This window comes from Ischnura elegans, chromosome X (genome assembly GCF_921293095.1).
Source record: "Ischnura elegans chromosome X, ioIscEleg1.1, whole genome shotgun sequence".
NCBI classification, from domain to species: Eukaryota; Metazoa; Arthropoda; class Insecta; order Odonata; family Coenagrionidae; genus Ischnura; species Ischnura elegans.
The window spans coordinates 15,504,432-15,532,061 of NC_060259.1; the positions used below are offsets into that span (position 1 = coordinate 15,504,432).

At 39.6% G+C, this 27,630-nt stretch overlaps 1 protein-coding gene across 2 annotated transcripts in view; it reads right to left on the reverse strand.

Annotated features, from left to right (window-relative positions):
- Window positions 1-253: 253 nt before the first annotated feature.
- Window positions 254-27,630, reverse strand: part of LOC124170799 (acyl-CoA Delta-9 desaturase-like) — a 73,524-nt gene continuing 46,147 nt past the window's right edge. For both annotated transcript variants that reach the window (XM_046549764.1, XM_046549765.1), the window contains exons 5-6: window positions 17,257-17,442; window positions 254-548 (exon numbers count right to left, since the gene is read on the reverse strand). In XM_046549764.1, coding sequence (XP_046405720.1) covers window positions 269-548; window positions 17,257-17,442 — 466 coding nt within the window. In that variant the 3' untranslated portion in view covers window positions 254-268. The remainder of the gene's footprint in view (window positions 549-17,256; window positions 17,443-27,630) is intronic.

Here is a 27,630-nt window from a genome sequence, read left to right on the forward strand (position 1 = left end):
AAACCAAAAATAGATTAAAAATATAGTACTTCTCCATCTCCGAGAGCATGATATTGAATGGGAGTATACTTTCTGATCGAAATAAACTATATTAAAACAATCGCCACCGTGGGGACGAGCCAATCAGACCCATCGAGTAGTCTGGCATTCCGTTGTTACAACCTTGTGCGCATGCGCCAAAGTCGAAAATCGCTCTTGTATTTATTTACACTGAAAGTTGAACCGCGGTGCAAGGCTACGTTGAGTATGGAGGTAGCACAACCCTCGATTAAGATGAGTGAATGTCGTCTTTATTGTGAGGAGTACATGAGGCGTGTGAGCCGTCGCCGGTGCGCCTGGCCCGCTGCTCAACCAGCCGAGGCGGTGCTGTCTTCAAGTCGTACGCCAATCCAATGCTCGCACACAAGTCGATGAAGCCCCTGGTGGCGTTGAGCGATTCACCAAATTCCGACGTTTTGTAGTCCCAGGGAAACACGTGGTGGTAGTTGTGCCAGCCCTCTCCCATGGCCAGGAAGGACACCAGCTTATTCTGCGATGGGAATATGCTCCTGTGATGGATAGGAAACCAAGTTATAGAAATCCTGTGGGTGCTCCAGTAAGTAGCATTAGCAGAACTATTTCCCTCTGCAACCATAATTTAAGCACAGATCGAGGCCATTAGTCATCAAGGCAGTATTTATCGCAGACAAAGGAATGGCCTCGCACGCTATTTTAATTATTGCCGACTAGATAGAGTTTGAAAAATAAAAATACCTGTCTTTTTCATTTTTTTCGATCTTTTGGCGACTTCTCGAGCTATTCGCTGCCAATTATCAACGGAATTAAGTCTTTCACAGTTAATTTGACTACGTCAGGAACTCATTCCGAGCAGGGGGTCTATTCTCTAACTCGAAGCGCGGTAGCTTTCTGGTGGAAAGATGCTTAATTAAGCTACTTGCTCCCACTTGTATTCTCTAACGCTGAAGCTCCGGCGAAGGGAGCTTGCAGAAGCTACCGGTAGCTTATTAGGCTCCAACCCTTATTCTCTATGGGATTTGAAGCTACTTCCGTAGCTTCAAACTAGCTACCACGGTAGCTTCGCGAAGCGCGCCCTCGAACCCCGCGCTTCAGCTAGCTACCATCAAAATACATAGGGAATTCCCATAGGGCCATGGGAATTCCTATGAACCGCCGTGAACCAAGTGGCGCGTGTCGCTAATCTTTTGTTCTATCCCATCAGTCTTTCTTGACACGGCTAGCGATTGAGTGGTAAACAAGAAAAGTGTTGACTATTTTTGTTGTTTTGCGTAATTATTTTCTTTAATGAGGTCGGGAATGCTGCGTAAATTATTTGAAGCCTTCAATTATTGTATTCTTAACAAAGTAGGGGGCATGAGTGACAAATTTCGTGACTAAACATGTATGTTTCGGAGTGAACTATCGATCGCGTTAACGAGTTGATTTCATTATTTGGAGAAGAAAAATGTTGCTTTCAATCATTTTATTTCAAGTGAAATCTTATTTTGCATGAAGTCATTACTAGTGAGAAGAAAAACCCCGAAAACAGTGATTATTATTGATGCTGCGAGAGACTGTGTTGTAGTGACAGTACAAATTGATGCTTTGAAATCATTACCAATGCCAATGTATCCACTGCACAGAGATGGATGTCTTATTTTTTCAAGTGTTTATACATTTATGATTAACTTTACCGTGCATTATCAGCAACGATCTTTTTATTGAAGTGACTGTGTGAAGAGAGTTAAGGGTTACATAGATGCAGACCGTAGAGAGGTGGATATTATTGTGTTATAATGCAATGTAAGGTGTTTCATGATAGTAATTAATAATTTTTTTGCTATTCCAATGAATAAATGTGTTCATGATATCATTCTGCTTTCATTTGTGTCTTTGGCCGTATGTACGTATTTAATTTCAGTGCCGGTAGTTAAGTTGGTGTATTTGTTTTGAATTTTGAGAAAGTGTAGCCATGGATATTCCAGAGGACCACGGAGGAAGTCATCACAAAAACGATAATATAATATGACTTTAATATTGAGAGAAGGAACTACGTTTAATAGGTTGTTTTTTCATAATGACGGTCAAGTTCTAATGAATCGCCCTTGCTTGCAATGGTGCAAGGTTGGCGGTTGGCATATAATACTGATTCATAAAACCATTTAAATATTAATTTAGCCGTCGTGAGAATGGCACGACAGTAGAGTTTTGTGTAAATATCGTTTGAAGCATATTGTGAGCCTAAAATGATTGCTTAGGCCAATCTGAGTGAAATGACGTAACTTTCAAACATAATTTTCTCCACCTTCCCATTAACTTTGTTGAAGATATTCCCGAAATAATATACTTATCGTATGTACATGTTATTGCGACATTCTCTCGCAGTGCAAGAAGGAACTATCTCTGCACAGAAACAGTTGGTCATAAATTTTTTTGCATCAATTAACATGCAAAAGCATAAGGAGCGATGAGTGAAAAGTTCTCGGGAATTAGAACGAAAACGTCATAGCATTGGTTTAATGTGTTGGTAGTTTACTAACATTTTCTCTTTATTATATTTACTGGCCTTATTACATGGCCTACATGATTATCAATCGTGACATAAACTGCTGCATCGATCGAAACTATTGAATTGATATAAAAGCCGCTTAGCCAAATATAATTATTTCTACGTATTTCTATTATTATGAAAGCTAAAGGCACTCAGCATTTCGTAATTTACAAAGCACATTAATTTCAACTAGAAGAAAAAGTCAGCCGAGAACGACTACATTATGATTTTCCCGCAGGCAACACAATGAAACGAGCGATTTCATTGGCTCTAACAATAAAACTGAGTTCGCACGAAATATTTCTCATACCCCATATCCGGTCTGAGAAAGCTACCAGAAATTCTCGGTATGAATTAGCTACTCCCAGTTAGGGAATAGGGTTGGTAGCCAATTCTGGTAGCTAGTTCGAAGGTACCACGACGGGAGCTTCGAGTTAGAGAATAGACCCCCAGGTCACCACTTATATAAATATCAAATATCGTCCCTGCGCATCCACCACGCGCGTTTCCTCGTCGTGCACACTCTTGCGTGCGATTCCTTCTGTCATCGAGCGGTTCTGCCTCAACTAGTGAAGTGACCGGAACTGTAATAAAGTCACCAGCTCATGAAAAGTGGGAGGCCACTTTCGCGTTCTTTTTATTTTAAACTCATAAGAGAATGGCGAAATGAGGAAGATATTCTGTGCATCGTAGCTTATCATTCCTTCCATCGATTAGATGAGAGGCCAATGAGATTACAAAGAGAGAAAACAAACTCAATAGGGGAGATAACTATTCCCTCGCTCAGGGGCCGTATTCTGTATCTCCAAACCGATCGGTGCGGCACCGATTCGTCGGGTGGGACGTCACACCGACTCCCGGCAAGCAGCCGTGCGATTCTGTTCGAATCCGATCGGTGCGGCACCGACGTGAGGACGGGAGATAGTCGGTAGCCGTACCAACACCAAAAAAGTGTCGGTACGGCCACCGACTAGTGGGATTCATGAATTTCCCCGTGCGCATTATAAGTTTTATTTTGTTTTCCCCTCATCAACGAGTAAGTATGAGGTTTGCCGTAATGTTATATCTTCCTCCCCCTTTGAATAACCCACTATATTCCACAGTGTCATTAACTATTGATTACCTTGACATAAACATAAGATATTGGTTAATAAACAGGAGGTTTGCCACCATGTTATGACTTTCTCTCATTTATGTGACCACTTTCGCTCGCTTGAAATAGGCTTCATTTCACTCTATCATCATTTACTTACTCCCTTGACAAAGATATTTGTGACTAAATATGAGTTTTTCCGCAATGTTATCACTTTATCTCACTCTGAATAGGCAACTGTATTCCACTCAATCATCATTTGGCATTTCTCTCGACACAGAAATAAGATCTTTTTATTTAAATATGAGGTTTGCCGTAATGTTATCACATTCTCGCACTATGGACAGGTAACTATATTTCACTGTACAATCAGCTGTTGATTCCCTTGGCGTAAAAATATAATAATTATAATTTAATATGAAGTTTTCCTCAATTTTATCACTTTCTCTCATTTTTAATAGGCAATTATATTTAATTTTATCGTCAGCTATTGATTCCCTTGACGATAAAAGAAGATATTTGTTAATAAGTATAAGGTTTACCGCAATATTATAATTTTCTCTCACTTGGAATGCGCAACTTACATATATTTTTCACAATTTCTTTACTCCCTCGTCATTGCACTTCTTTTAATACTTTAAGCTCCATATTTTTATAAAAATTACCTTACTTGTTCCTCTAACATAACATTTGCATTTGCTTTTGAATACTGCGTTCACATTCCATGGCATGTGAATTTCGTCATCAAAGGTGCTAATGACATAACGTTCCGTTCATAACATTTGGACGAATCTTACTTAATGAAAACTATATCACCAAATCTTGAATAAATAGCAATATCCGGAACGAATATTTAAAAAAAAAGAAAATACGATTTTAAATGATTATTTCAGTATTTCATTCCAGCAACAGCAATCTCCATCACATACAAACTATATTTCGATATTTTAATATTGTTTCCTTCACTTCTGTAGGCAGAGCACTACTACCCTACTACCACACATTATATAAGCATTGTTAACAAGTTACCTAATATCGATTATCTTAATCTAACAATAATTCGTAATTTCCTCAAGTAAAAAGATTTAAAACAACGACTACAAACTGCAAAACAATGAGTCTTCACTTGTTTCTACCCTTCTTTCATTGGTGGTGACCCGTCACATGACTTCTAACTTCGGATATCTTCCGTTTTTCCTTGTTTGGGGACGGAACCGTACCGACTGGTTTGAAACCGACGACCGTACAGAATCGTTGAAAGCGTTGAAAGTGCCGTCGTCGGTACGAAATGATGTCCAGTCGGTGGGCTTGAAAGGGAAACAGGGGCCGTATTCTGTAACTCCAAACCGATCGGTGCGGCACCGATTCGTCGGGTGCGACGTCACACCGACTCCCGGCAAGCAGTGGTACTGTACGGTTCTGTACGAACCCGATCGGTGCGGCACCGACGTGAGGACGGGAGATCGTCGGTAGCCGTACTGACAGCAAAAAGGTGTCGGTACGGCCACCGACTAGTGGGTTTCATGAACGCATGGTGCGCATTGTACGTTTTATTTTGTTTTTACCTCCTCACCGAGTAAATAATGAGGTTTGCTGCAATGTAATCTTTTTCTGCCCCTTCGAATACGCCTCTATAATTCACTGTGTCATCATCTATATTGATTACCTTGACAGAAATATAAGATATTGGTTAATAAATTGAGGTTTGCTAACATATAATGACTTTCTCTCATTTATGTTACCACTTTCACTCGCTTGTGATAGGATTTATTTCTCTCTGTCATCATTTATTTGCTCCTATGACATAAAAAAGATATTTTTGATTAAATATGAGTTTTGCCGCAATGTTATCACTTTATCTCACTCTGAATAGGCAACTATTATTTCACTCAATCATCATTTGGCGTTTCTCTCGGCATAGAAATAAGATCTTTTTATTTAAGTATGAAGTTTGTCACAACGGTATCAGTTTCTTTCATTTGTAACAGGCAACTATATTTCATTTTATCGTCAGCCATTGATTCCCTTGACTATAAAAGAAGATATTTGTTAATAAGTATGAGGTTCGCCGCAATATTATCATTTTCTCTCACTTGGAATGCGCAACTTAAACATATGTATTTCACCCAATCACAATTTCTTTACTTCCTCCGTTATTACACTTCTTTTAATTACACCCAGCTCCATATTTTTATAACAATTTCCTAACTTGTTCCTCTAATATGACATTTACATTTGCTTTTGAATCCTACGTTCACGTTCCATGGTTTGTTATTTTCATCTGCTACGGTGCCAATGGCATAACCTTCCGTTGATAACATTTAGACGGAACTTACTTAATGACAGCTATATTAACAAATCATGAATAAATAGCAATATACGGAACCAATATTTAAAAAAAGAAACTACGATCTCAAGGATAGTTTTAATAATTCATTTTAGCAACAACAATCTCCATCACATACAAACTTTATTGTGATGTTGTAATATTGTTTCCTTCGATTCTGTAGGTACAGCATTACTACCACACATTATATAAGCATTGTTAACAACTTATCCAATATCGCTTATCTTAATCTAGCAGTAAGTCGTAATTTCCGCAAATAAAAAGATTGAGAATGACGACCAAATACTGTGCCAGTGAGTCTTCACTTGTTTGACCCTTCTTTCATTGGTGGTAACACGTTAGATGACTTCTAACTTCGGATATATTCGGATTTTCCCTGTTTGGGAAGGAAGGGGAACCGTACCGACTGGTTTGAAACCGACGACCTTACAGAATCGCTGAAAGTGCCGTCGTCGGTACGGAAACCGTTGTCGGTACGGAATGATGTCCAGTCGGTGGGCTTGAAAGGGAAACCGATCGGTGCGGTACCGACGAAATACAGAATACGGCCCCAGATTGGTGCGGTACCGACAAAATGCAGAATACGGCCCCAGGTGTGGGAACGTGATTCGAGAAAATAGGCAATCTCCAACAGCCTATTGGGAGCTGGGGCTTTTTCCCACAGGACCGAGTTGACTGACGGATAAGATGTATAAGGCGGAAAAGATGGTGCATCGCTACTTCAGTGACCAAAAGAAGCCGACTGCAACGCCGGCGAAACCGACGTGCGGAAGAAATATGGACCAACGCGGTGTGAAGCCCGGAAGATCTACGCCTTCATTTACATCAACTCGTGGAAGCATTCATAACGAAAGCACCAAAATGACCATTTTGGCGAGATAGGGGAAATTTGGAAATGTCTAAGATTTGGACAATAATGAGACTACAGTAACGATAACATATTTAATGATGAGCTGTTTCTTATTACTTTCCCTAAATAGAGCGGACATTTTTAAATTCTAATGGGAAACGTAATACTAATTTTACAGCTGTCAAAAATCGCTAAATGGTGCCAACTTAGGCAATATTTAACAGCCATGAAAAGTACTACGAGAACTAATGCTAGCTTGATGAGTAGTGCATTTCGTAAAGTTATTTTAATTACTTCCAATATTGTTGATTTTTCAGTAAATACGACTTTGAACCATGAAAAATTACATTTTCCCTAAAAAAGGCAATATCTCAAAAAATCTATCGTCAAAAGTTATCAAAATCAGATAAATGAACAGCTATAGTCAAAGTTGAGGAATGTTACATTGTGGGCAATATTTTGGTTGTTTTTATTTATAGTTAAAATTTTACATTTTTTTACAAGTTTGGCTACGACAGTTGTTAGCCAATGTAGCACATAGTGATTTTTAACATTGTGAGTCGGATTTATGTATCAGAGGTGGGCAGTGTAACTCGGATAAATAATTTCAAATATTCATGAATTTACTTTATTTTATTGGCAATGGTTTAGAATTAGAAATTTCAAATAATGATTAGAAGAACCAGTGGTTAAGATACGTTTCGTGGGGCCATGGAGCAGGTACTCCCAGGATGGGCGTGGCCCACCCTCCGAAGGGTCGCGAATCCGGAACCCTTTCCTCGACGATCTCACCCTCGCTGACCCTCCGAGCGGGGGGGCCTCCCTCCCGAAAAGTTACCGCTACGACTGCAATTTGAAAATCAATCAATCAATCCGATCATCAAAAATGATCGTTTGCTTCGCACTCCTTCCAATCGTGCGATCAAGTACGTCTTTAAACAGCGTTTCTGTGAATTTGTGAACTATACTTCGGAATGGGCTCGGAAGGTGGCGGGCTGTTTGAGTGAGTTTCGAGCATGATTTCGCCGTCTCGTACCGCTCATTTCCACGCCGAGGCTTCACTTACTTCACCAGAATACTCTCTCAGTCTCTAACTACTGATACTATGTTTGTATGGTCTCAAAATGCCATTCTTTCGCCGTACTGCAAAGGATAACAACGGTGTCTCAATGAATAGAATTGATTGCGTTACTCGCTATGATGACTACTCCTTGATGACACCTACAGTTCCACATAATCTCCGATAGATAACCTGCGTCGAGATGAACGATCTATTTATTCCATATGGCGGATTTTGAAGGGTTAAAGCAGTCGAACAAATTCACTGATTTCAAAAACGTCAGTCTCAACATCGGGGACAATGACGCCTGGAACAATTTTGTTAACATTATGGAAGCTCTTAAGCGTTGAAGAGCATCCACGCTAAAATGAAAAAGGCACATGTGAGTCTTGCTTGTGAGAAAATAAAATAAATGCTGGACAATGGTAAAAATCGAAAAATGAGACAAAGATAACTGTTATGGAGGCATTGCATGAATTTAAACGAATATCTTGAACAACTTTTTTCATAGCGTTTCACTAATTTCAAGACGAGCATATCAACACCTTTACCTTTATTCAACTAAGAACAAATGCTGACTGTCTGTATTTCAGACAGTTGTTAATTTGTTGATTTAGGGAAACAAATATTTGGCTGCATAAAATTGTTGTTGTTATTGATTTAGGGAAAATAATTGGCTGAAAAGGTGCAACTTTCCTCAAATTACTTGTTTGTACTGTAATTAGATATCGAAGGGGAAGGACTTCGTACTCTTCTGGAGAAAGTCTACGGAGGCACATATCCATTATTTTCGAAGGAATTTATACAATATGTTACCAACGGTGATTTTATTAATGACATTAGGTTATTCACGTCGCGACATTTTATGCATTTTGCTGTGACCACTTAGCTTGATTGCACACTTCAAAGCTTTAACTATTCCTTTGGTTTCCATGTTTAATATTTAAATGTGTTACAGAATTCTATGGGTGTAACATATTTTACTATTTTTTCCATTCTACCAAAAGTACTAATTTAGCGATGAAACTGATTATTTCTCACCGTCTTACGCATGCTATTACTGACAGTTAATCGCATCGTTGGAATGGATATCTGACACAGGCTGTAACGAGGAGAAAAAAATTCTTAATGTCTTACCGAGGAGTCTAAAGCCGGTGTCCCATGGTCCAATTTACAAAAATGGACAAAAATTACATGGACAAAAATTTTGATGCAAAAATTTGTATGCAACGGGACGGGGATGTCCCACGATGCATCTCATTTGGACCAAAAACAAACGAAAGACGAAATTTATATAAACAAATTTGGAAGCTTGCGGAAATGAAGGATTCCGTCTTTTTTAGCAGTCGAAATTGTCTGAATAGGCCTCTTGAACATTTAGAGGCGAAAAAAAGAAAACAGAAGGAATGTTGAACTTGGCCTTGGCTGGAAAGGGGATATGAAAGCGTTGGAATAAGCGTGCTAATCATGTTTGAGAAGGAGTTGGTCGCCGATGTTTCCGTATATTATCGATAATAATTGACGATAAGTGAGGATATTTTCATGTCCCTTATCAGCAAGGTTGAGGGCAGAATAAAACGCCGGGATACAAACGTGAGGCAGTTTATTCCCGCGAGTAAAATGTTATTAATAAATGATGGACATTGTAGTCGAGAAGATGCTATGAATAGTGCTATAAACGTGCATTGAAATCACATTTTTTCTCTCCTAATCTAGCAGTTGCTACAATAATGTCCTTATCCTACAATCCTAGTGATCGAAACGGGCAGCTGTAGTGTTTCACAGGTATAATCGTAATTTCATATTAGTCATTTCTCTAGCTTCTCGCTCGGATTGCATGCCCTCCTCAAAGCTAACCTTTAGAATTCGGCATCGATTCATTAAGTAAAACTTCAATTCTTTCCAAAACATCCTCCTTGTATTGCAATTCTAAAGATCGCTTCCTTCTTATTAAACATCTACTCGTTATTACGGATTTCCTGGTTGAGAGACTATCGAGACTAATTTTTGCTCATTTTTACTTTTAAGACCACGTCAGGCGATGAAATACACGATCACGAACGTATACATATATTTGAAATAATGTTTTGTGAGTTCAATTCGCGGTATGGTGACATTATAAATTAAAAACTAAACCTTTTAGTATCCAATACAGTATTAATGAAAAAATTCAACAGGTTTCGACCTTTTCCTGTCTTTATCAAGAGGTTTCCGATTATAATAATGACCTGAAAAGGTGGAAACAGGTTGGGTTTTAATGCATACTGTGTGGAATAAAACAAAATTTATTTTTGTGTCCATGATATATATATTTATTAATTAAAATGCTTATGCAGACGATAAATAAGTTTAACCTATTTGGCCTGTGTGTCAGCGCTTGGCGATGCTTTTTTGTCAAAGGCATTGATTGGTTGGTTTCATCTAATTGGATGAAAATTTAGAACCTGTCCTATCCATTTGGACAAAACGGTGTTTTGTACAAACGATTGGGCCAAAAGCCAGTTGGATGAAATTTTGACCGCGGGACAGGGTGCGCGTCAGTTGCATCAAAATTTGAAGCAAATTTGACCGTGGGACATCGGCTTAAGAGAGAGATTCACAAATGACGTTTATGCTAAAAATATTTATGAAGAACAGTTAGCTGTGTATGAAAGTCTGAATTGCTCATAAGGGCAGCATTAAAATACTTTTCTAGTGCCTAATACGTGAATAACATTATACGCTGGGTTGATGTGTTGTTGCTCTCATTCTGAGACAGCGAAAAAAATAAGCAAAGGAACAAAAGGTTTGGGTACAGTATTTGTCCTTGTGGACTATTCCCTTTTTTAGAGTCATTTACATAAACTATACTGTATGTAAAATTGGTAGGAGAAGTTCATAGAACTTTCGTTTAATCTAACATGTAATAATTGAAGGTGACGACTTGAACGAAGAAAAAGAAATGAATCAAGATCAGAAACGTAGATGGAATGCGAGAAATTCCAAGGCCTAACATTATATAGCCTCTACAATAGATATCCGTGGTCCACTATGTAATATGCCGTGAAACAGTTGTAGCTGGACAAGTAGAAAGAAGAAGTATAGGAAAGTGAAGAAAAGAATTTCGAAGAATCTCACGAGTATGAAGAAAATAAAGATGAAGAAAATTTAATGAAAGGTGTTAAATGCAGGGAAGGTGTAACTATGTAAGTAAAATTATTCTGAGGTTTTGGAACGTAGGTTTTCGCAGCGAGGGGCATCGTTGCTAACGGCTTTCGGGAGAAGCCGCATCATCAGGCGATGAATAGGCCCTGCAATGGACGCGAAAGCTCGCACGACAAATCGCAACACACAGCTGCTCCCGAAAGCCGTTAGCAACGATTATTCTGAGGTTGTTGGGTATTCACATAATGCAAGTAAGTAAAGTTGTGAATATATGGCTTCCAAACACAATCCAGAGCATGTTCAGTAATTTAAATTACCGTAAATAACCCCAAAACTTAAAAACTATGCGACCTTTGCAAAATGCGTCCAGCAAAACACTGTCCAAGATGCGCTCCGAGCAAGGGCTGTCAAGTAACTGAAAAGCTGACAGTGCGCGGAGTTGGGCAAAAACCCACGCGATCTATTCCTGCCGGCAACAGTTTACTCACCCTCAGAGTAGATCCGAACGCAATTATTTAGTTGCGGCAACTAAAAAGTCGCCCGTGCGCGGGACCACAGTCAATTCTGTGTGTTTCATTTGAACTTCCACAAAGCAACTAAATAGTTGCTTTGTGAAAGTTCGCAGTGCGCGGGGGCTCTAAGATTCATCCACCTTTCTTTCTCCACGTTTCAAGAATCAATAATAAAGTTAAATTTAGAGGGTTCCCGGAAAGCTTTTCTTTCGCTCGTGACTTCGGGAATACATCTCTAGTAAAACAAAAAAGAAGGCAGCGAACAGAGATGGTATGACGCGGGCGGCAGTGAGAAAGCCATTGATGCGACAGAGAGCGTTCCTTGCTAAAATGAAAAAGCACTGATTTACCCGCTAAAGAACGCGAGTTAATAATTAAACAATATAAGTTGTCTAAAGCCACCACGAAGGAAGCGTTCAGGAATGCATTCACGAATTTTAAAAGAAAAGGCTGGTAGAGCAATTACGGGATAACCCAAAAGCCTTTTGGTCTTATATTCGGGAAGTTCAAGGTAAAAGATCTACCGTATGTACGCTGAGAAACGATAATGGAGATGTGTTGACAAACAGATCCGATAAAGCCAATTTATACCTACTACGTAACCTACTTCGTATGCGTAATGTTTTTTGGACCGTGTGGTGTACATGTGGGAATCCAATTTGATGCTGCTTGCTGGTGATTGATCACCCCCTGCCAAACACCCTAGGGGTGGCTCGTAGGGTATTATTTAGATGTAAAATAAGAAAATTCAGAAACATGCATTTAGGTATACATAAGTTAGTAAGCTACAATACAAGTCATCCAAATCTATTTGTGAGTTCTAATGCTGTCTTTATAGTCTCTTACAGATCGTGGAAAAAAACATTCTGAATCTGTCTGTTCTACAGTCTATCTATCTTATTTTATTTATATGATTCGATCTACCGAAGCATGCTGGCGTTAGTAAGATAAGACTACCTTCGTTAGAAAATACATTACCCTTGAATTTATCTAAAAGGTTTAGTTTATTTTTCAGTCTTCGGTCTGATAGGGATCTCCATTCCAGTTTATCGAAGAGGTAGTAACACAAACAAGACTTTCGTAAAGAATTTTGCCTGGCAACTCCTCTTTTGTGTTCCGGACTATTTCATGAGGATTCCTGTTGAGGATGAACTGTCCTATTGTAGTATATATCACTTACACAATCTATTTATCTTTTCTTCCACAGTAAGTAGGCATCGAATACATTTAATATCTCTCTTCGATTTTCTGAATACGTTTCTTTGTTAAACTCTTTCTTTTCCCAAAAGTTCACTGCTACGCATTTGTTGAAATTTAACTGTATTTGCCAAGTATCACAGCAGTCGTTCAAAGCATTCAGATCTCCCTTCAGCGCATTTCTGTTGCACTCGTTGTTTTTATCCCTGTGCAGCAATGCATCGTCCGCGAAAGTTTGAATTTTACTTGACACAAGGCAGTATTTTAAGTAAATGTACTTTAAATACGCATTACAAATGATTTTTAATTTGTATTTTCGAAGTTATTACATGAAATACCTTTTGCATTTGAATTAAAATTACATAAGAATCACAGTATTTTGTACTTGAAATAATAAAAATACTGAAAGATACGCAATATGCGCAATTTATCAGCGGTTCGATTAAAAAAGTAAGCCAGGATTTTAGGTTTTCGGTACTTAGCTTAAAAATAATGCGAGCTTTTGTGCTATATTGAATACCAGCTATTTTTTGTTACCTGCTCGAACCCTATGCTAGTCCTGACCGACCTCCATTAGGCTGAGCGTCCGGATCGGAATTTCCAACCTACCCTTCATTCCTGCCACCCTCCCTGTACAATACAAATTGCACGACCATCCTGGATGGGGTGCATTTTTTTCAGCAGCAAGAGTCGTTATCTACAAAGAACTTTGTCGCTATGGCTGAAAGAGGACTGAGTAACAGACATTTATGTATGACAAATATCTTGCCAAATTCAAAGAATGCTTGTCAGTTTGATAGTTTACGTTTTCTTAAGAAATTTTTCTTTCATTTTTCTTGAGAAAATACGTAAAGGGACTCGCAATCACCGCCTAAAACTCACACAGCCTAGCCACCTCTAGGATGTTTGGCAGGGGTGATCAATCATTAACACGCAGCATACAAGACGACCAACATATGCACACCGCACGGTCATAAAATATAACGCAAGTGCACATTCATGCAAAGACAAAAATTGCCAATTATTATAGCAAATTCATGCTAGGGAAGGTTATAAAATCGAAAAAATAAATGGAAATATAAAATTAGTCGTCCTGGCAGTGACGCCATTAATTGCTTTGCTTAAGACACCTATGTTATCCTTAATATTACGAGGAAACAATCACATTTTAAATCTCTATGTTTTGCAGTCTATTTCTTTTATCACTTTTCCACGAAACTTTCTTCTCGTGATGACATGTACCATGGTACCTACGACTGTAAACGTAGGATATCGATAGCTCCAATGCACAACCGCTCAACAATCGCCCACCGAATCAAATCGTAGCATCAAATCCGCTCATCTAGGACCCCAACAATACGAATCCGCAGAGCTGGCAGAAGCCGGAGAATATACGCTCACCTCCAATTCCCCAAACTTGGGATTTATGCTCCGGCTACTGCCAACTGAGCGCATTCCTATTGTTGAGGTCCTAGATGAGCGGATTTGATTCGGTGGGCGATTTTTGAGCGCTTGTAAGGTGGAGTTATCGATATTTTTCACGTCGTCTGAGAAAATAATCTTTTCCAAATTTGCTGAGTAAACTTTGCCCATACTTCGAGGTACGCTCCTGTAGATATTCCCATCCTAACTTATATAACAATTTTCCAAAGAGACCGAGATTTATTTTTACAATCACATTTTACGGTTAAGCTCTCCCGCATATGTGTTTAATCCACGAAAGATCACGATTAATGTTGATCCCTAATTATTATACGAATTCGGCATTTGATAGTTGAGTCTCTTAAGTGGTGGAACTCCTTCTTAAAGACATATCCTTTCCCGAAAAATGATCACCTTATACAATACTTAAAATTTCATGCACTTATCAAGATTTAATAAGAAGAGTACCACCATTCATTTATGACAGCGAGGTCCTTTTCTAATACTAATATGTTGCAATGGCCATAACATTATCTGTATAACACCATTTAATTTCTGAAAAGGCGGATTTTGCACGTGACCGCAGTGGTAATGTCACAAATATGAAGAAGGAACAAAAGAGGATCTATAACACTTATTTGGGGTACACCTGAGGTAACTTGAATAACTTCAAACCCGAGCTAACTCCATCCAAAATAACATCCTCTGTTCGCGATCGTTTAGGTATTCTTTGATCCAGCTTATTTCATGGGTATCTATACCACATGCTTCCAACATTTGAATCAGCTTTAAAGGCGGAACCTTGTAGCACGCCTTTCAGAACTTTAAAAATATGGTTTCGACTTGAACATGTCTGCCACCCGCGGCTAAGAACAAGCACTAAGAGAGTAAGTTGAGCTCCACAAGACCTCTTTTTCTAAATCCGCGGTACCGCAATACTAGAAAATACGAGATTGTAATTAGTAAATTGTACTGTAGAATGAATATATGTTACTCGAGATACCTGTAATAACTAGGCTTTCTCACCTTTAACTATAGGCGTGAGGTTTGCTGTTATCCAATTTTTATGGAATACGCACTCTGTTAGGGATTTTTCAAACACTATCTTCAAGTAAGGCGCTATTTCTGATTCTGATTCCTAATATACTCCAGCTGGAATGAGATCAGTGCCTGATGATTCTTTGGACTAATGGAACAGAGTTATTCCTCTTAAAAACTGTCTAAAATACGAATAGGCGGCATATGTTCTTAGTAGAGTCAAGATACAGGTGTTGATCTGCCCATCTTGAAATTAGTGAAACGCTATCAAAAAAAGGTGTTCAAGAGTGTTAGTCACCCAATCCCCAAAAGGTGTTCCTTCATGAGTGAAGAGACTGCAGCTCTATTATACTGTACCTCTCTAACGAATAATCAGAAAGCCTTAGAGTTTTCCTCTAAATATTCGCCCAATATTATTCGTTTGAATTCATTCAATGCCTCCATAAGAGGTTTATTTGTCTCATTTTTCGATTTTTACCATTGCCCCGCATTTATTTTATTTTCTCACAAGTGAGACCCACATGTGCTTTTTTCATTTTAGAGTGGATTGCTCTTTAACGTTTTAAAGCTTGCATAATGTATACACACCTGATCCATGCGACGTTGGCCCCAAGGTTGAGAGTGGCGTCTTTAAAATCAGTGAATGAGTTCGACTGCTTTAACCCTTCAAAATCCGCCTTATGGAATAAATAGACCCTTCTCCTCGTCGCAGGATATCTATGGGATACTATGTGGAACCATGAGGTATGAATTATGTGTTATTTTTCTAATCCTGCCGCGTTAACGGCGGTGAAATATACAAGAGTTGCCACGAGAAAAAATAGCCCTGGTCCGGGAATCGAACCACGGACTTTTGGCTTTCCGGACCACTGCGCAGACTACTACGCTATCCAGGGTCCTTAATTCCCATAGCAATTATACTCATGGCTGATGGTACTAGGTGTTAGGCCCTCGCGGTCCATCAAGGATGGCAACGCGAGGGAGTAAGGACTTTCAAGAAGCCACAACCAGTTGAGAGCCTCAAACCTGCGCTAAAGCCGCGCAAAGCGGTATATGTAATATTTCTAATCCTGCCGCGTGAACGGTGGTGAAATATACGAGCATGTTATGCTGAATCCGCCTTGTGGTCTCTAATACCAGCCTAAGCTCTGATTAAGGATATTCGCTGCCTAGAGGCCAAGTATGTTGTTGCGCCTTGTAGGTGTATTTGCTGTATATTTGCTGTGTCAACGAGTCATCAATGAGTCGTCATCAGAGCGAGTGACGTAATCAATTGAGACACCGTTGCTATCCTTTGTAGTACGACGAAAGAATGGCATTTTGAGAGGATATTCTGGTAAAGTAAGTGAAGCCTCGGCGTGGAAATGAGCAGTATGAGACGGCCAAATCATGCTCGATACTCACTCAAACAGCCCGCCACCTTCCGAGCCCATTCCAAAGCGCTGCTGCCATTTTCATGGGGGTGTGCAGCCACGTTTTTAGCAAAGTTAACAAAATCACAGAAACACGGTTTAAAGACGTATTTGATCGCACGATTGGAAGGAGTGCGAAGCAAACGATCATTTTTTGATGATCGGGTTGATTGATTGATTTTCAAATTGCAGTCAGAGCGGTAACTTTTAGGGAGCGAGGCCCCCCGCTCGGAGGGTCGAAGAGACGGGCCAGCGAGGGTGAGCCCGTCGAGGAAAGGGTTCCGGATTAGCGACCCTTCGGAGGGTGGACCACGCCCATCCTGGGAGTACCAACTCCATGGCCCCGCGAAACGCATCTTAACCGAACCACACTTCCTAATCCACCTTCATTGAGAGGTTTAGTTCAGTGGTAGCGCTAAGATAGCCCCTCGTCATTGCTGTTAGTACATGCAATTGTTATAATTGTTAAATAACGAGTATTGACCTCTACTTATAGACGTCGAGAGTGATAAGGCAATGAATATGGTTAAAAATTTGAGAGCGAAGTATTCACGGCGAGACAAGAGATATGAAATCAATTTTCGGCGCGATTCAAAATGAAAATGACCGTCTCGCTCAGCGTCGCATACTCACTGATCGTATGGCTTGAAACCCCAAAGGTGAGCCGCGCTGTTGACGCACCACGTGATATTCAGGGCGATGATGTAGCGCAGGCAGCCAATCAGGACGAAGGAGTGGAACCATGGCTCATTCCAAAACAGCGAAGGAACGGCCACGGGGATGACGAAACAGAAGAGAATTTTCAGCGGGATGAAGTACCTGTAATTTCACAAATAACCATGAGCATATCGGAAGCATTCTCTGCATGCCTCTTTTTTGCATTGTTTAGCTACATTAGAATATAATCCGAATTCTACTTATGGCAAGAGAGGAAACATCTAATCAAATTTGCAGAATGGGAGGTGTATCATCTGGCAGTGACAACCACGGGGAGGCGTTCACCCTTGAGACTTCATTAATTTATTTTATATATATTATATACTTTATTATAATAAATACTCGTACAAAATTACTGTTTTGAGCCCTAGAAATCACGTTTTCGAACGGGAGGGCTCCCACACCCCCCTTTACCCTCGAGTGTTTTCCATACACCCCGAAATCTTCGGTTAACCCCCCATTTCAAATCCTGGCTACACTTCTGTCGCCAGGGTAATGTCCTATTCAAATAGTTTCAATAAAAAATTGGAAAATTATCCCTGCAGAGAAACTTAAATTACCTGAAAATGTGAATTAACCGAATGTCAAAAATACATTTAAAAAAAGATGCATAGTAGTAATTATAATAAAGAAAGCAAAATGCCGCATACGCTAACCATTTTATGCTCAAATCTTCCATTCTTGAAAAATGTTTAGATTAAAGTTTCGTATTTCACACAATAATTATCTTGCATCGACATCGAAAATAAAGGATCAATATATACTGCGTAGTTGGGGTGTGTCACTTGAGGTCACCAGGATAGCTGCTTCGTTCGATGGTATCAGGCTCAACTATGTGGAAGTTGAGATTCGAAAATGAAAAGGAGACTTTGTTGACTTCCACTGATTTATTTCGTCGGTACGACATGTTTAGATCCGTAGAGGTCATTATCAAGTACAACAAATTTCAATATTAAGCAAACATATATACTCCTTGAAGGGGATGAGGGAGAGAGTGAAAGGAGTGGGTGTTGGTGGGGGGGGGGGGGAAGTGTTGGGTATAGATGGATAGGATAGCTGCTTATCACTCTAGGTGCAACATCAGGATTCCACACATCCATGAGAACGGATGAAATTGTAAAGGAACGAACTGTCTGGAGCTCAAGGTTATACATTTTGCAGTGTAACGCGTGGTACATCCCATAGTCCTTCGACCCTATGTAACGATGGTATAATATCCCGAGATGGTCGATGTTGGATACAAGGAGCGTGGAAATCAGGTGCCTGAATATGAAAAGCGGATCAGAATTCAATATTTTGTCTTCATTTGCTGAGCGGCGTGTTTGGCCAATATTTTCGAGAGAAACAGTAACAATGGAATATTGTGCCATATATTACGAAATAAGTTTTAAATTAAATTTATCGTAGTATTAGTTTCATAATCACCTGATAATAACATAGTCTGCTCAAAGTTGACAAATTTATCACTGCTAGCAAAAATGGTGGGAGAAAAAGAACTAGCTTGTCATGTTTTACTTGCACGAGGAAAATTATTTGTTAATTCCTCCATTAATTTGGCACTTTCATGAAACACGCCGCTGAAATACAAAAGGTGTTCTGCATTAAGTAAAGCGGCTATATATTTAAAAAATTCCTCTTCCAAGCCAGTACCTCAGGTATAAGAGCATACCTAAGCTCCATTCGCTACGGTACCTGTAATGGAATATCTAGAGAAGCAAATAGAGTTGGTGGATTGGTGGGGAGGAACCCATTTAAACGTACCATCTCACTTGCCGTCAGACTGAATATAAGTAATAGCGCTCATGGTGGCAGTGCAATTCAACAAAAGCTGAAGCCAACATTGTAAAACCTAACTTTAATATTAATATCGGTAATGAAAAAAGTTTACTAAGGAATTACTCAAAAATAAATCTCACAAAACCATCGATACTTCTCTTTCTTTATGAGCACTACACTTATATGGAAATAAAATTTGCAATCGGTATAAACAACGTGCAAACATCCACATTAATTGCAATGAGATAAAAAATTCACCTGGCCCGGGAATTGAGCCACGGACGTTTGGTAATTTTCACTGCCGCGCACGCAATGTTACGCATTGCGTCCGCGTGCAGCATTAGCTCAGGTTTGCGGCAGTCAACTAGTTGCAGGTTCGTATAAGTCCTTTCTCTCTCGCTTTGGATGGACTGCGAGGGCCTAACATCTAGTGCCATGAGCCGGGATTTGCATCAGGGAATTACATCAGGGGCGGTTTGGCCAGGTCGGCAATCGCCGAGGGGGCCCCACGACGCTATCGTATATGAAAGGTGTATTCAAGAAAAGACTCCGATCGCTTGGAACCGTTTTTTGCAATTATAAAATTCTAGGTTTACATTAGTTGCTTCATTTACAACATCCTCATAGTAAAAAGGCAATACATAAAAAACAAAAAAAGAGGTTTCAGTAATTAGAAGAGAACCTGATGCTTTTTTGAAAGGGTTATTAGAAAAGGTTATTAGAGAGGTTTTTTAGATGTCAGAGTAAAATCAAGGAGCAAATTCACTGCATACATAGTTGGACCATAATTTATTATTAAATAGAGGGCATGCAATTTCCTGAAATTTTCCGGGGGAGGACCCCTGCATCTCCCGGTAAGGAGGGCCCCATAATGAGCCCCAGCCGAGGGCCCCCAGTCACCCCAATCCACCCCTGCACGTTATTCTATTGCCAATGAGTGCATTCAACATGAGGAGGTTTTGTGGGTAATCATAGTTTTCAAAGGCTGTGAAAACCGCTTGAAAGGCGTGCCCAGTAGGGTGGATCGGAAAAATCGATTTTTTCTAATCCATCTGGCATATCAGTGAAAATAGTGGTGGGACTGTTAAACAAATCGACGTTTCCAACTCTTAGAGAAGTTAAATAAATAATGTCATGAAAAAATATTTGACTTAGCCGGGATTCGAATCCGAATCTCCCGATTACCGGTTAGGCGTGTTAACCAGTTCCACCACAAAGCTATTTTGTCAGAGCGAACTTAGGGATGGGTTTTACCGAACAAGATGTTGACGTCAAAAGTCCACACTGTGGCACATGTGGCGAGGGTCGTGCTTACTAAGCCACTGTCGGGGTGAAAAACCCTTATTTTGTCGCTGGTCTGCGACGATGAATTTCAAAGCACTGCAGGAGCAAGTGACTTCGTACGCAGTCACGCGCACGGGTGCAAAGTCAAATACACCAGCGGATGAAGTTCGCCATGAAAAAATATTCGCCATGAAAAATCCCGGCTAAGTCAAATATTTTTTCATGGCGAACTTCATCCTTTGGTGTATTTAACTTTGCACCCGTGCGCGTGACTGCGTACGAAGTCACTTGTTCCTGCAGTGCTTTTAGAGAAGTGATGAAATATTTGTGTAATGTTCGCGATATTTTTCGATCTGAGAACGCAGGCAAGGAGTGTTCGGTCTATGAAGAGACCTCTCGAGTGGCGGGTTGGAGAGACGCTTCTGTTCCGAGAAATGCGACTAAATGGATTTTGGATCGCGTCCCCTCTCCCTCCTTCCACGCCCTAAATGCACCGAAATTCACACCAAGTGCGTCTTCGTTAGTCGAACTAATATTTGATGTTTCAGCATCGTCTATGGAGGAAAAATCACGAAAGAATTTCTCAATTATCTTCTTTCCAGTCTTTTCCGTATTTCTTACATAAGTATCGTTTGTCATCTTTCGCTGAATCGCATGGGTAATAAATGGAATGTCTAACTTCGAAGTTGAATGTTTCTTAAACGAATTTTGAATTTACACAGTGGCAAGGTCATATATATTACTGGAGTTACCGTAGTCTCTCCCTAATTTGTCATCAGCGCGTAGTCCTTTACGTGGAAATTAAAATTTAGCAATTAAAAAATCTCGGATTGATAGCCAAACACATGTTCTTACGTGCCTCAAATGTTTTTCCCCCCAACCCATCTCACTTCCTCACGCTTATCAGCTGTTATATAGCAATCAGTACATTGTCAGGGTGACCGAAAAATCTGTTCCTTTGAATGACCGGATATATGACTGCTTTTAGCTCTTTCGGCATTGTTCTCAACCAGTTAATGAGCCTCCACAAATTTACAGCACCATCTTGCAGAAATGATCCTGATTTATTGAAAACCAGACGGGCGTATAAACATTTTGAATGAAAGTTATTATAATGTATTTATTTTGGGCTTGGATTTCTGGAGGACACGTACAGCCACAGCAGCCCATTGGCCGTTGTAAGCCATTGGGAATGGGCCATTTTTCCCGGAGATTTTTTGCCAAAATTTCGGAGTAAATTCCCATAAACACAGCATTGAAATTTTCTAAGAGATACTGCTGACCTGTGCTCAGCGTATTTTAGCAAATTTCGGGAGACAATTTTGATGGTATAGATTCAAACGCTACAACATCATGGTTGTGTCATTCTTGAAGTTATGAACATATAGAACATATAGATATAAATTTGGGCCCCTAGATCGCCCTCCCAATTTTTATATCGCAATGCTAAGTTAACTTACAATTAGTGCAATTAGCAAATAGACCATTGGAAGGGACATTGGAATTGTGCTTTTGGCAGAGGGATGATGCCTCCTTTCAGGACGTATTCATTGGTACCATTATATCCTATTCCTTCTGAATTTGGTGTATCTGCTTTATCTTTCGCAAAAAAATCGAGAATCGCAGATTGTATAACTTTTGCTGGGGAATTTCATGAGGAACGTCGATGTACAAATCGGCTGATTTCTCGTCTCTTTAATTTTCTTCGGAAGAATTGATGAAGAAAATTTTTGGTACTATTTTCCCCTCCAAGAATTGAAGATGCGGACTCTCTCCGACCCAAGCCACTATCTTTCGTTTCGTCCTCTCAAAATGCTTCTTCATTCGGGGAAACCTTATGCTCCCTCTTGCCCGCCCCTACTCGTCCAAATCCGCATAATTTCAAACGTTCCTTTAAAAGTGTTTGAGTTTTGCTTTTCAATAAAACACTTATTTTGGCCTGTTCACATTTTCCCGTAATTTTTAGTACTTCCTACGGTACCGCAAAATCCATTTAGTAACGGACATTATGGAAGAGGAGCGCGTCTCCAAAGTTCGTACACCTTTCCAGCCACTCGAGAGGGTTCTTAATACACCGAAGGCTCCTTGACTGCGTTCTCGGCTCTAAAAATTTTTCATCATTTCTCTAAAAGTTGGTAACGTCGATTTTTTTAACGCCGACGAGACGCCAAAGTAGTGACAAGTCGCCTCACTACACATTCTTTTTTTACCATCTTAGTTACTCCCAAGTTTAAGTTTATTCGGATTACAAGTAGAGCCTGCGTTTTGAATACTGCAACGTACTCCCATCCTGTACATAGAAAATAAAAAGTATTTAAATGTTTTTCCTGGAAAAAACTACGGGTAGGACGATTGTTTTATGAAAGATGGTAATTTTTGCATCATATTTTTCGGATGAGCAATCGGATTTGCTTAAATTGCTTTTAAGACAAATGTAATTTGTCCCTGAAAGAGGTAGCGAGATATTTATGAGCATTCAGTAACATGGCAGGTTTTTTGATCACAATGCGTCATATGTAGTGTTGTCCATTGCCCTCTGGGGAATACTCGTACATTAGTATTGTTCAGTGTCATTTTAAGAGAAATAGTGCAAGTAACACGTGCGTGGCATTATGATTATGAGTCAACCGTTTATGGTGGTCATGGAAAAACATCATTCACCTGCTCTTCTGAAATGAAAAAGGGAGTATATTTGATTATCATTAAAGGTATCCGGATAATGTTGGATTGCATCGAGCATTTCGCGAATCACCTGCCTGCCTGCGCCCCTCCCAACTTGAACGAACCACTTCAGTTCACAGTGACACCCACTCGCATTGCTCCCTTCCATTCTGTCCACATCCTTACTTTCATCCCTCCCCTCCGCCTCACCTAAAATCTCTTCACCCTGAATAGCACTCTTCGTTCCTTGTCCTCTCCGCCCGTCTCACCTTCTCCATTCTTCGCCATTCTCACATCTCGAATGCTTTCATTCTTTTATGCTCCCTCTTTCGTCAACGTCTAAGTTTCCGCATCTTAAAGTGCAACACCCCAATCAGCATAATCGGTAGCAAATAAATTTAATTTGTATTAATTGCTCATAAATATTCATCAGCCATCCCATACGGTCTATTTTTAGGGGATGAAAATTATGCATGCACAGTTTTATGCTTGTAAGGATGCGATCAGTATCTGTTCGCCCGTAACACTGACTCAGGGTATGCATCGTGAGTTTAATTTCTATTATTGCTGTGAAACCACTTATAAATAATGATGCGTAGTAAATTGACATGCATGATATCACCGGGTGCCAATTACGACTGATAGTAGCAGAAAAAAGAAATGAAAAGGAGGAAGATTTAGTTTGACCTGTCAATGAAAGGGGTAAATATAAAAGATATGCTCAATGTGCCTTAAAATGGTAAGAAATAGGCAAAAAAGTCACGTAGTATTTATGATAACCATTTAGACACTCAAAATTTCGATGAACATGAAAATGTGGGTTGATAACTCACTAATACCTGTACGAAAGATACCTGGAGAAGCATTATTTAAATATTTGCTGAGGAAAATGCCGGTAACTACTGGAATAAATATAAGGCCGAAGCAAGCGCGGATCCAGGATTTTTCTAGGGGGGGCAGGCAGATGGTCTTCTCATATTTGGGATTAAAAACAACATGAAATAATTACTGTACGACATTTTCTCTTTATTTTAATACGAAAGTTATGAATATAAGATTAAATAATTGAGTCTCCGTAATATACAAAACAAAAGAACGTAATGATAACCGTATTAAAAATCTTGTCTATTTTTTTAAGTGTCTGGGGGGACTTGTGCACCCGTGCCCCCCCTCCAAATTCGCCTCTGGACCGAAGTAAAGATAATAATTTGGCGCACATTAGTAATTTTCAATTCTCGAGTGATGAGACACGTAGGAAACTGGAGGATAATATATGTCCCAAGAAAATGCTTAAGAATAATGAATGCTCCTATCGGAGTGCCGTTAAAGAATGCCTAGATAATTAAAAATAAAGCAATATGCATTCATGGTGTTGGTAGTCATGTGTTAAAGGCATAATCTGAAAGGTTATTTTGTAGGCACCTTTTAGAGTCCTCTTTCAGACGTAAATTAGAATTTTCGTTTCTTCCTTACATGTGCGTTGCGACGCAGGTACGTCTCGGTATTTTTATCAAAAGCCAGATTACTCAGACCATCTATCTCAGAGTACTATCAGGCATAGGCGGATCCAGGGGGGGGCACGGGGGCACGTGCCCCCCCCAGACCCTCAAAAATATGCAAGATTTTTAATACGGTCCCATTATCATTGCGTTCGTTTTGTATTACGAGGTATCCTTGTGCCCCACCCAGAACAAAATCCTGGATACGGCCTTGCTTGTGCCCCTCCCAGAAATAAATCCTGGATCCGCCCCTGCTATCAGAGTGAGAATCGCGTGACTGAGAAGTTCTGCCTCGCCTTGTGTTCTGGCACCGGCAGTCGGGGAAACCGCGAAGATTTTCGGAATAATGAAGAATACCTCGGTAAGACTTACGCGGACGTTGAGAGCGAGTCAAACTGGCCCTTTCAAGCCAGAGAAGGCATGGGCAATACCCAAAGTTCGAGCTCAGCGGAAAACGCAGTTGCTCGCGCTGGCCGTGGGGACCGACTTTTGAAAGTTACTGTAAATTTCGTAAGCCCTGAGTCAGATTCACACACGGATTAGAATTTTAAATAACGATTATCTTTATAAGTATCTGTACTCTGTATCCTGGAATTTCTGCATTAACCTCAGGATTGTGAGAATTAAAATAAATTGGTTACGATCGCTTAAGAGACTCCTTTACTTTCTAGGATTATGGGTGAATTTATACATATCTTCTGAAAAGCTTCATAGAATTTACAAAATTACAACACACCGGGATCAATCGAAGAATATTTTTCAAGGTGACACAGAAACTGAGAACAATGGTAAGATTCATGATCATACTATAATAAGATAGTTATCAAGAGTCTACCGACTCAGCTGTAACTATTATTAGTTTTTATAATTGAGAAATTCGTAACCTCTTGAATTTTTTACTCCTGGTTATTATTTTAAATTCATATTATTAATTACTGTGTTTTATTAGTTGTCGAACAACAATTTAACCTAGCCGCCGGCTAACATGAAGAATGCCTAGACTGAAAAATCCAGCAGGAAAGCGGTACTCTACTGCCGCTCTTTTAATAGTAAATAGCAATCGCGTGATCAAAAACATTTAATGATTTGATAAAACGAAAATCGATGGTTATTATCCTTAAATTTAAAAATCTAGATGCGAAAAAAGTGTCTTACACAAATTTCTGGTGACAGTAAGGGCCGGTTTTATAATGTCTAGTTAATTTTTTTCTGAGCATAAAAATCAGAGATAACGATATCTTCCACTTGAAGTCACCGATTAAACTAACCGTTATTCTGAACTAGTTTTCACTACTTTAACTTTAAAATACCTTCAAGTTAAGATAACGATAGTATAATGTTCCGGTTAACTGTAACTAGGCATTATAAAACAGGCCGTAAGTTCAAATTATCACGCATTATCGAAAAATCACAAATTTCAATTATCTATAGCATATTTGCAAGACATAAGGGAACATAAAGCTAATTTAAGTATGAAGTCAGCTCCTTGAAATCTGCAATGTTATACTGTTTATGATACGGGATTTTTTTCAAATATAAATTACCAAAAGCGGGATTTCTATCGTTAGAAAAAAGTTAATCCTCATTCTGACAAATATGATAGTATCTGAAGATAAAACGACTCTATCCTATCCTATCGAGTAACTCCTTCACCCCCTCCCCTGTTAACCTCCATAAACCCAAATAAATACCTTCCACAAAACACTATTTCCTCAGAAAAAGTGAGCATCAGCGTCCGCGAAACGTTGGGCAATAACTACGGGGAATACACCCTAAAAATAATATCAAAAGAGTCGATTTAAACTGGGATAACTTTTGAAGATGATCAAACAATTTTATGCATGATATCTCATGATTAATAAGTAAAAATAGTATCTTAATCAGTCAAATAGAGAAAATTTAATGATTCAAGGCACGTTTTCATACAAAATATGCGAAATACTTCAAATGTACACACGACGCACAATTTTTTTTTGCAAAACAGCACTTAGTATCAGGTTGATATGATCCCATACAAAATGTTTTCATGGAAACGTGGGATTCCTGAGAGGGAATAACGCTTGTTGAGTCGAAGTGGAATACGACGAACGAATGTTTTTCCCTCTCAAATGGCCACTTTTGCTGTTTTTTCAAATGGTCTTTGGTGTTTTTCCATTTGGGTAAAACTTCATGAGGTGCTAAATGATAAAGTTGGCAACGGCAAATATTTGAATAACTCTTACATATATAAAAATGTAACCATTAAACATCCAATATGGTAGACATTGGCATTATCTGTAGGGGCCTACATGATTTTGTATAGAACCGCCCGAATGATCTAAAACGGCAAAAACTAAAAATTTTCACAACTACCATTCCCAGTGCTTTTTTACGATTGCAGTAATGGCCTAGAATATAAAAGACAAATTTCTTTCAGAGGTTTCTGATTTTAATCCCACCCCTTGCAGGGTAGTATGTAGCTGTAGGCAACACGAGGGAAATACGGAAAATGAAATTTAGCTGAGTGTGCGTTTCGGCTATTATCCGATTAAGCTGAAACTTTTTTGGGATGTATTCGCGAGATAAATACAATTAATCCCAAAATTTCAGCTTTTTTTGGAACACCCTATTCCACCGTAGATACATGCAGAACATTGGCGTGCAGCTGAAGCGGCTTTCACGAGCAGAATGCAACCAGAGCCTCTGAAGGCTGTTTTACACGGTACACGGAATTGCGCAATCTGACGTACGTGCGAAGGCGCAATCAAAATTGCGTCGTGTAAAGCGGTGAATTGCAAGAACACATGCGAGAATGCGTGGATGCGAGACGGCAAAATAGCCCGTTCTAATATCGTTCATGCATTCGCGCAATTCCACGCCATTTTAGAAATTAATGCAGCTCTAACCTGCGCAATTCCGTGCCCCGTGTAAAACGGCCTTAAAAGATTCTGACTCGAGAACCGTTGGCGTCGCAGCAGAACTGCACAAGTGAACATGGGGAGATAGTGACCGAGAGCCTTGGGAATCGGCGCGGAGAGGGAAGAGAGGAGAGAGAGGCGGTGTCGTCATTCCCCACGAGAGGGGACCGCGT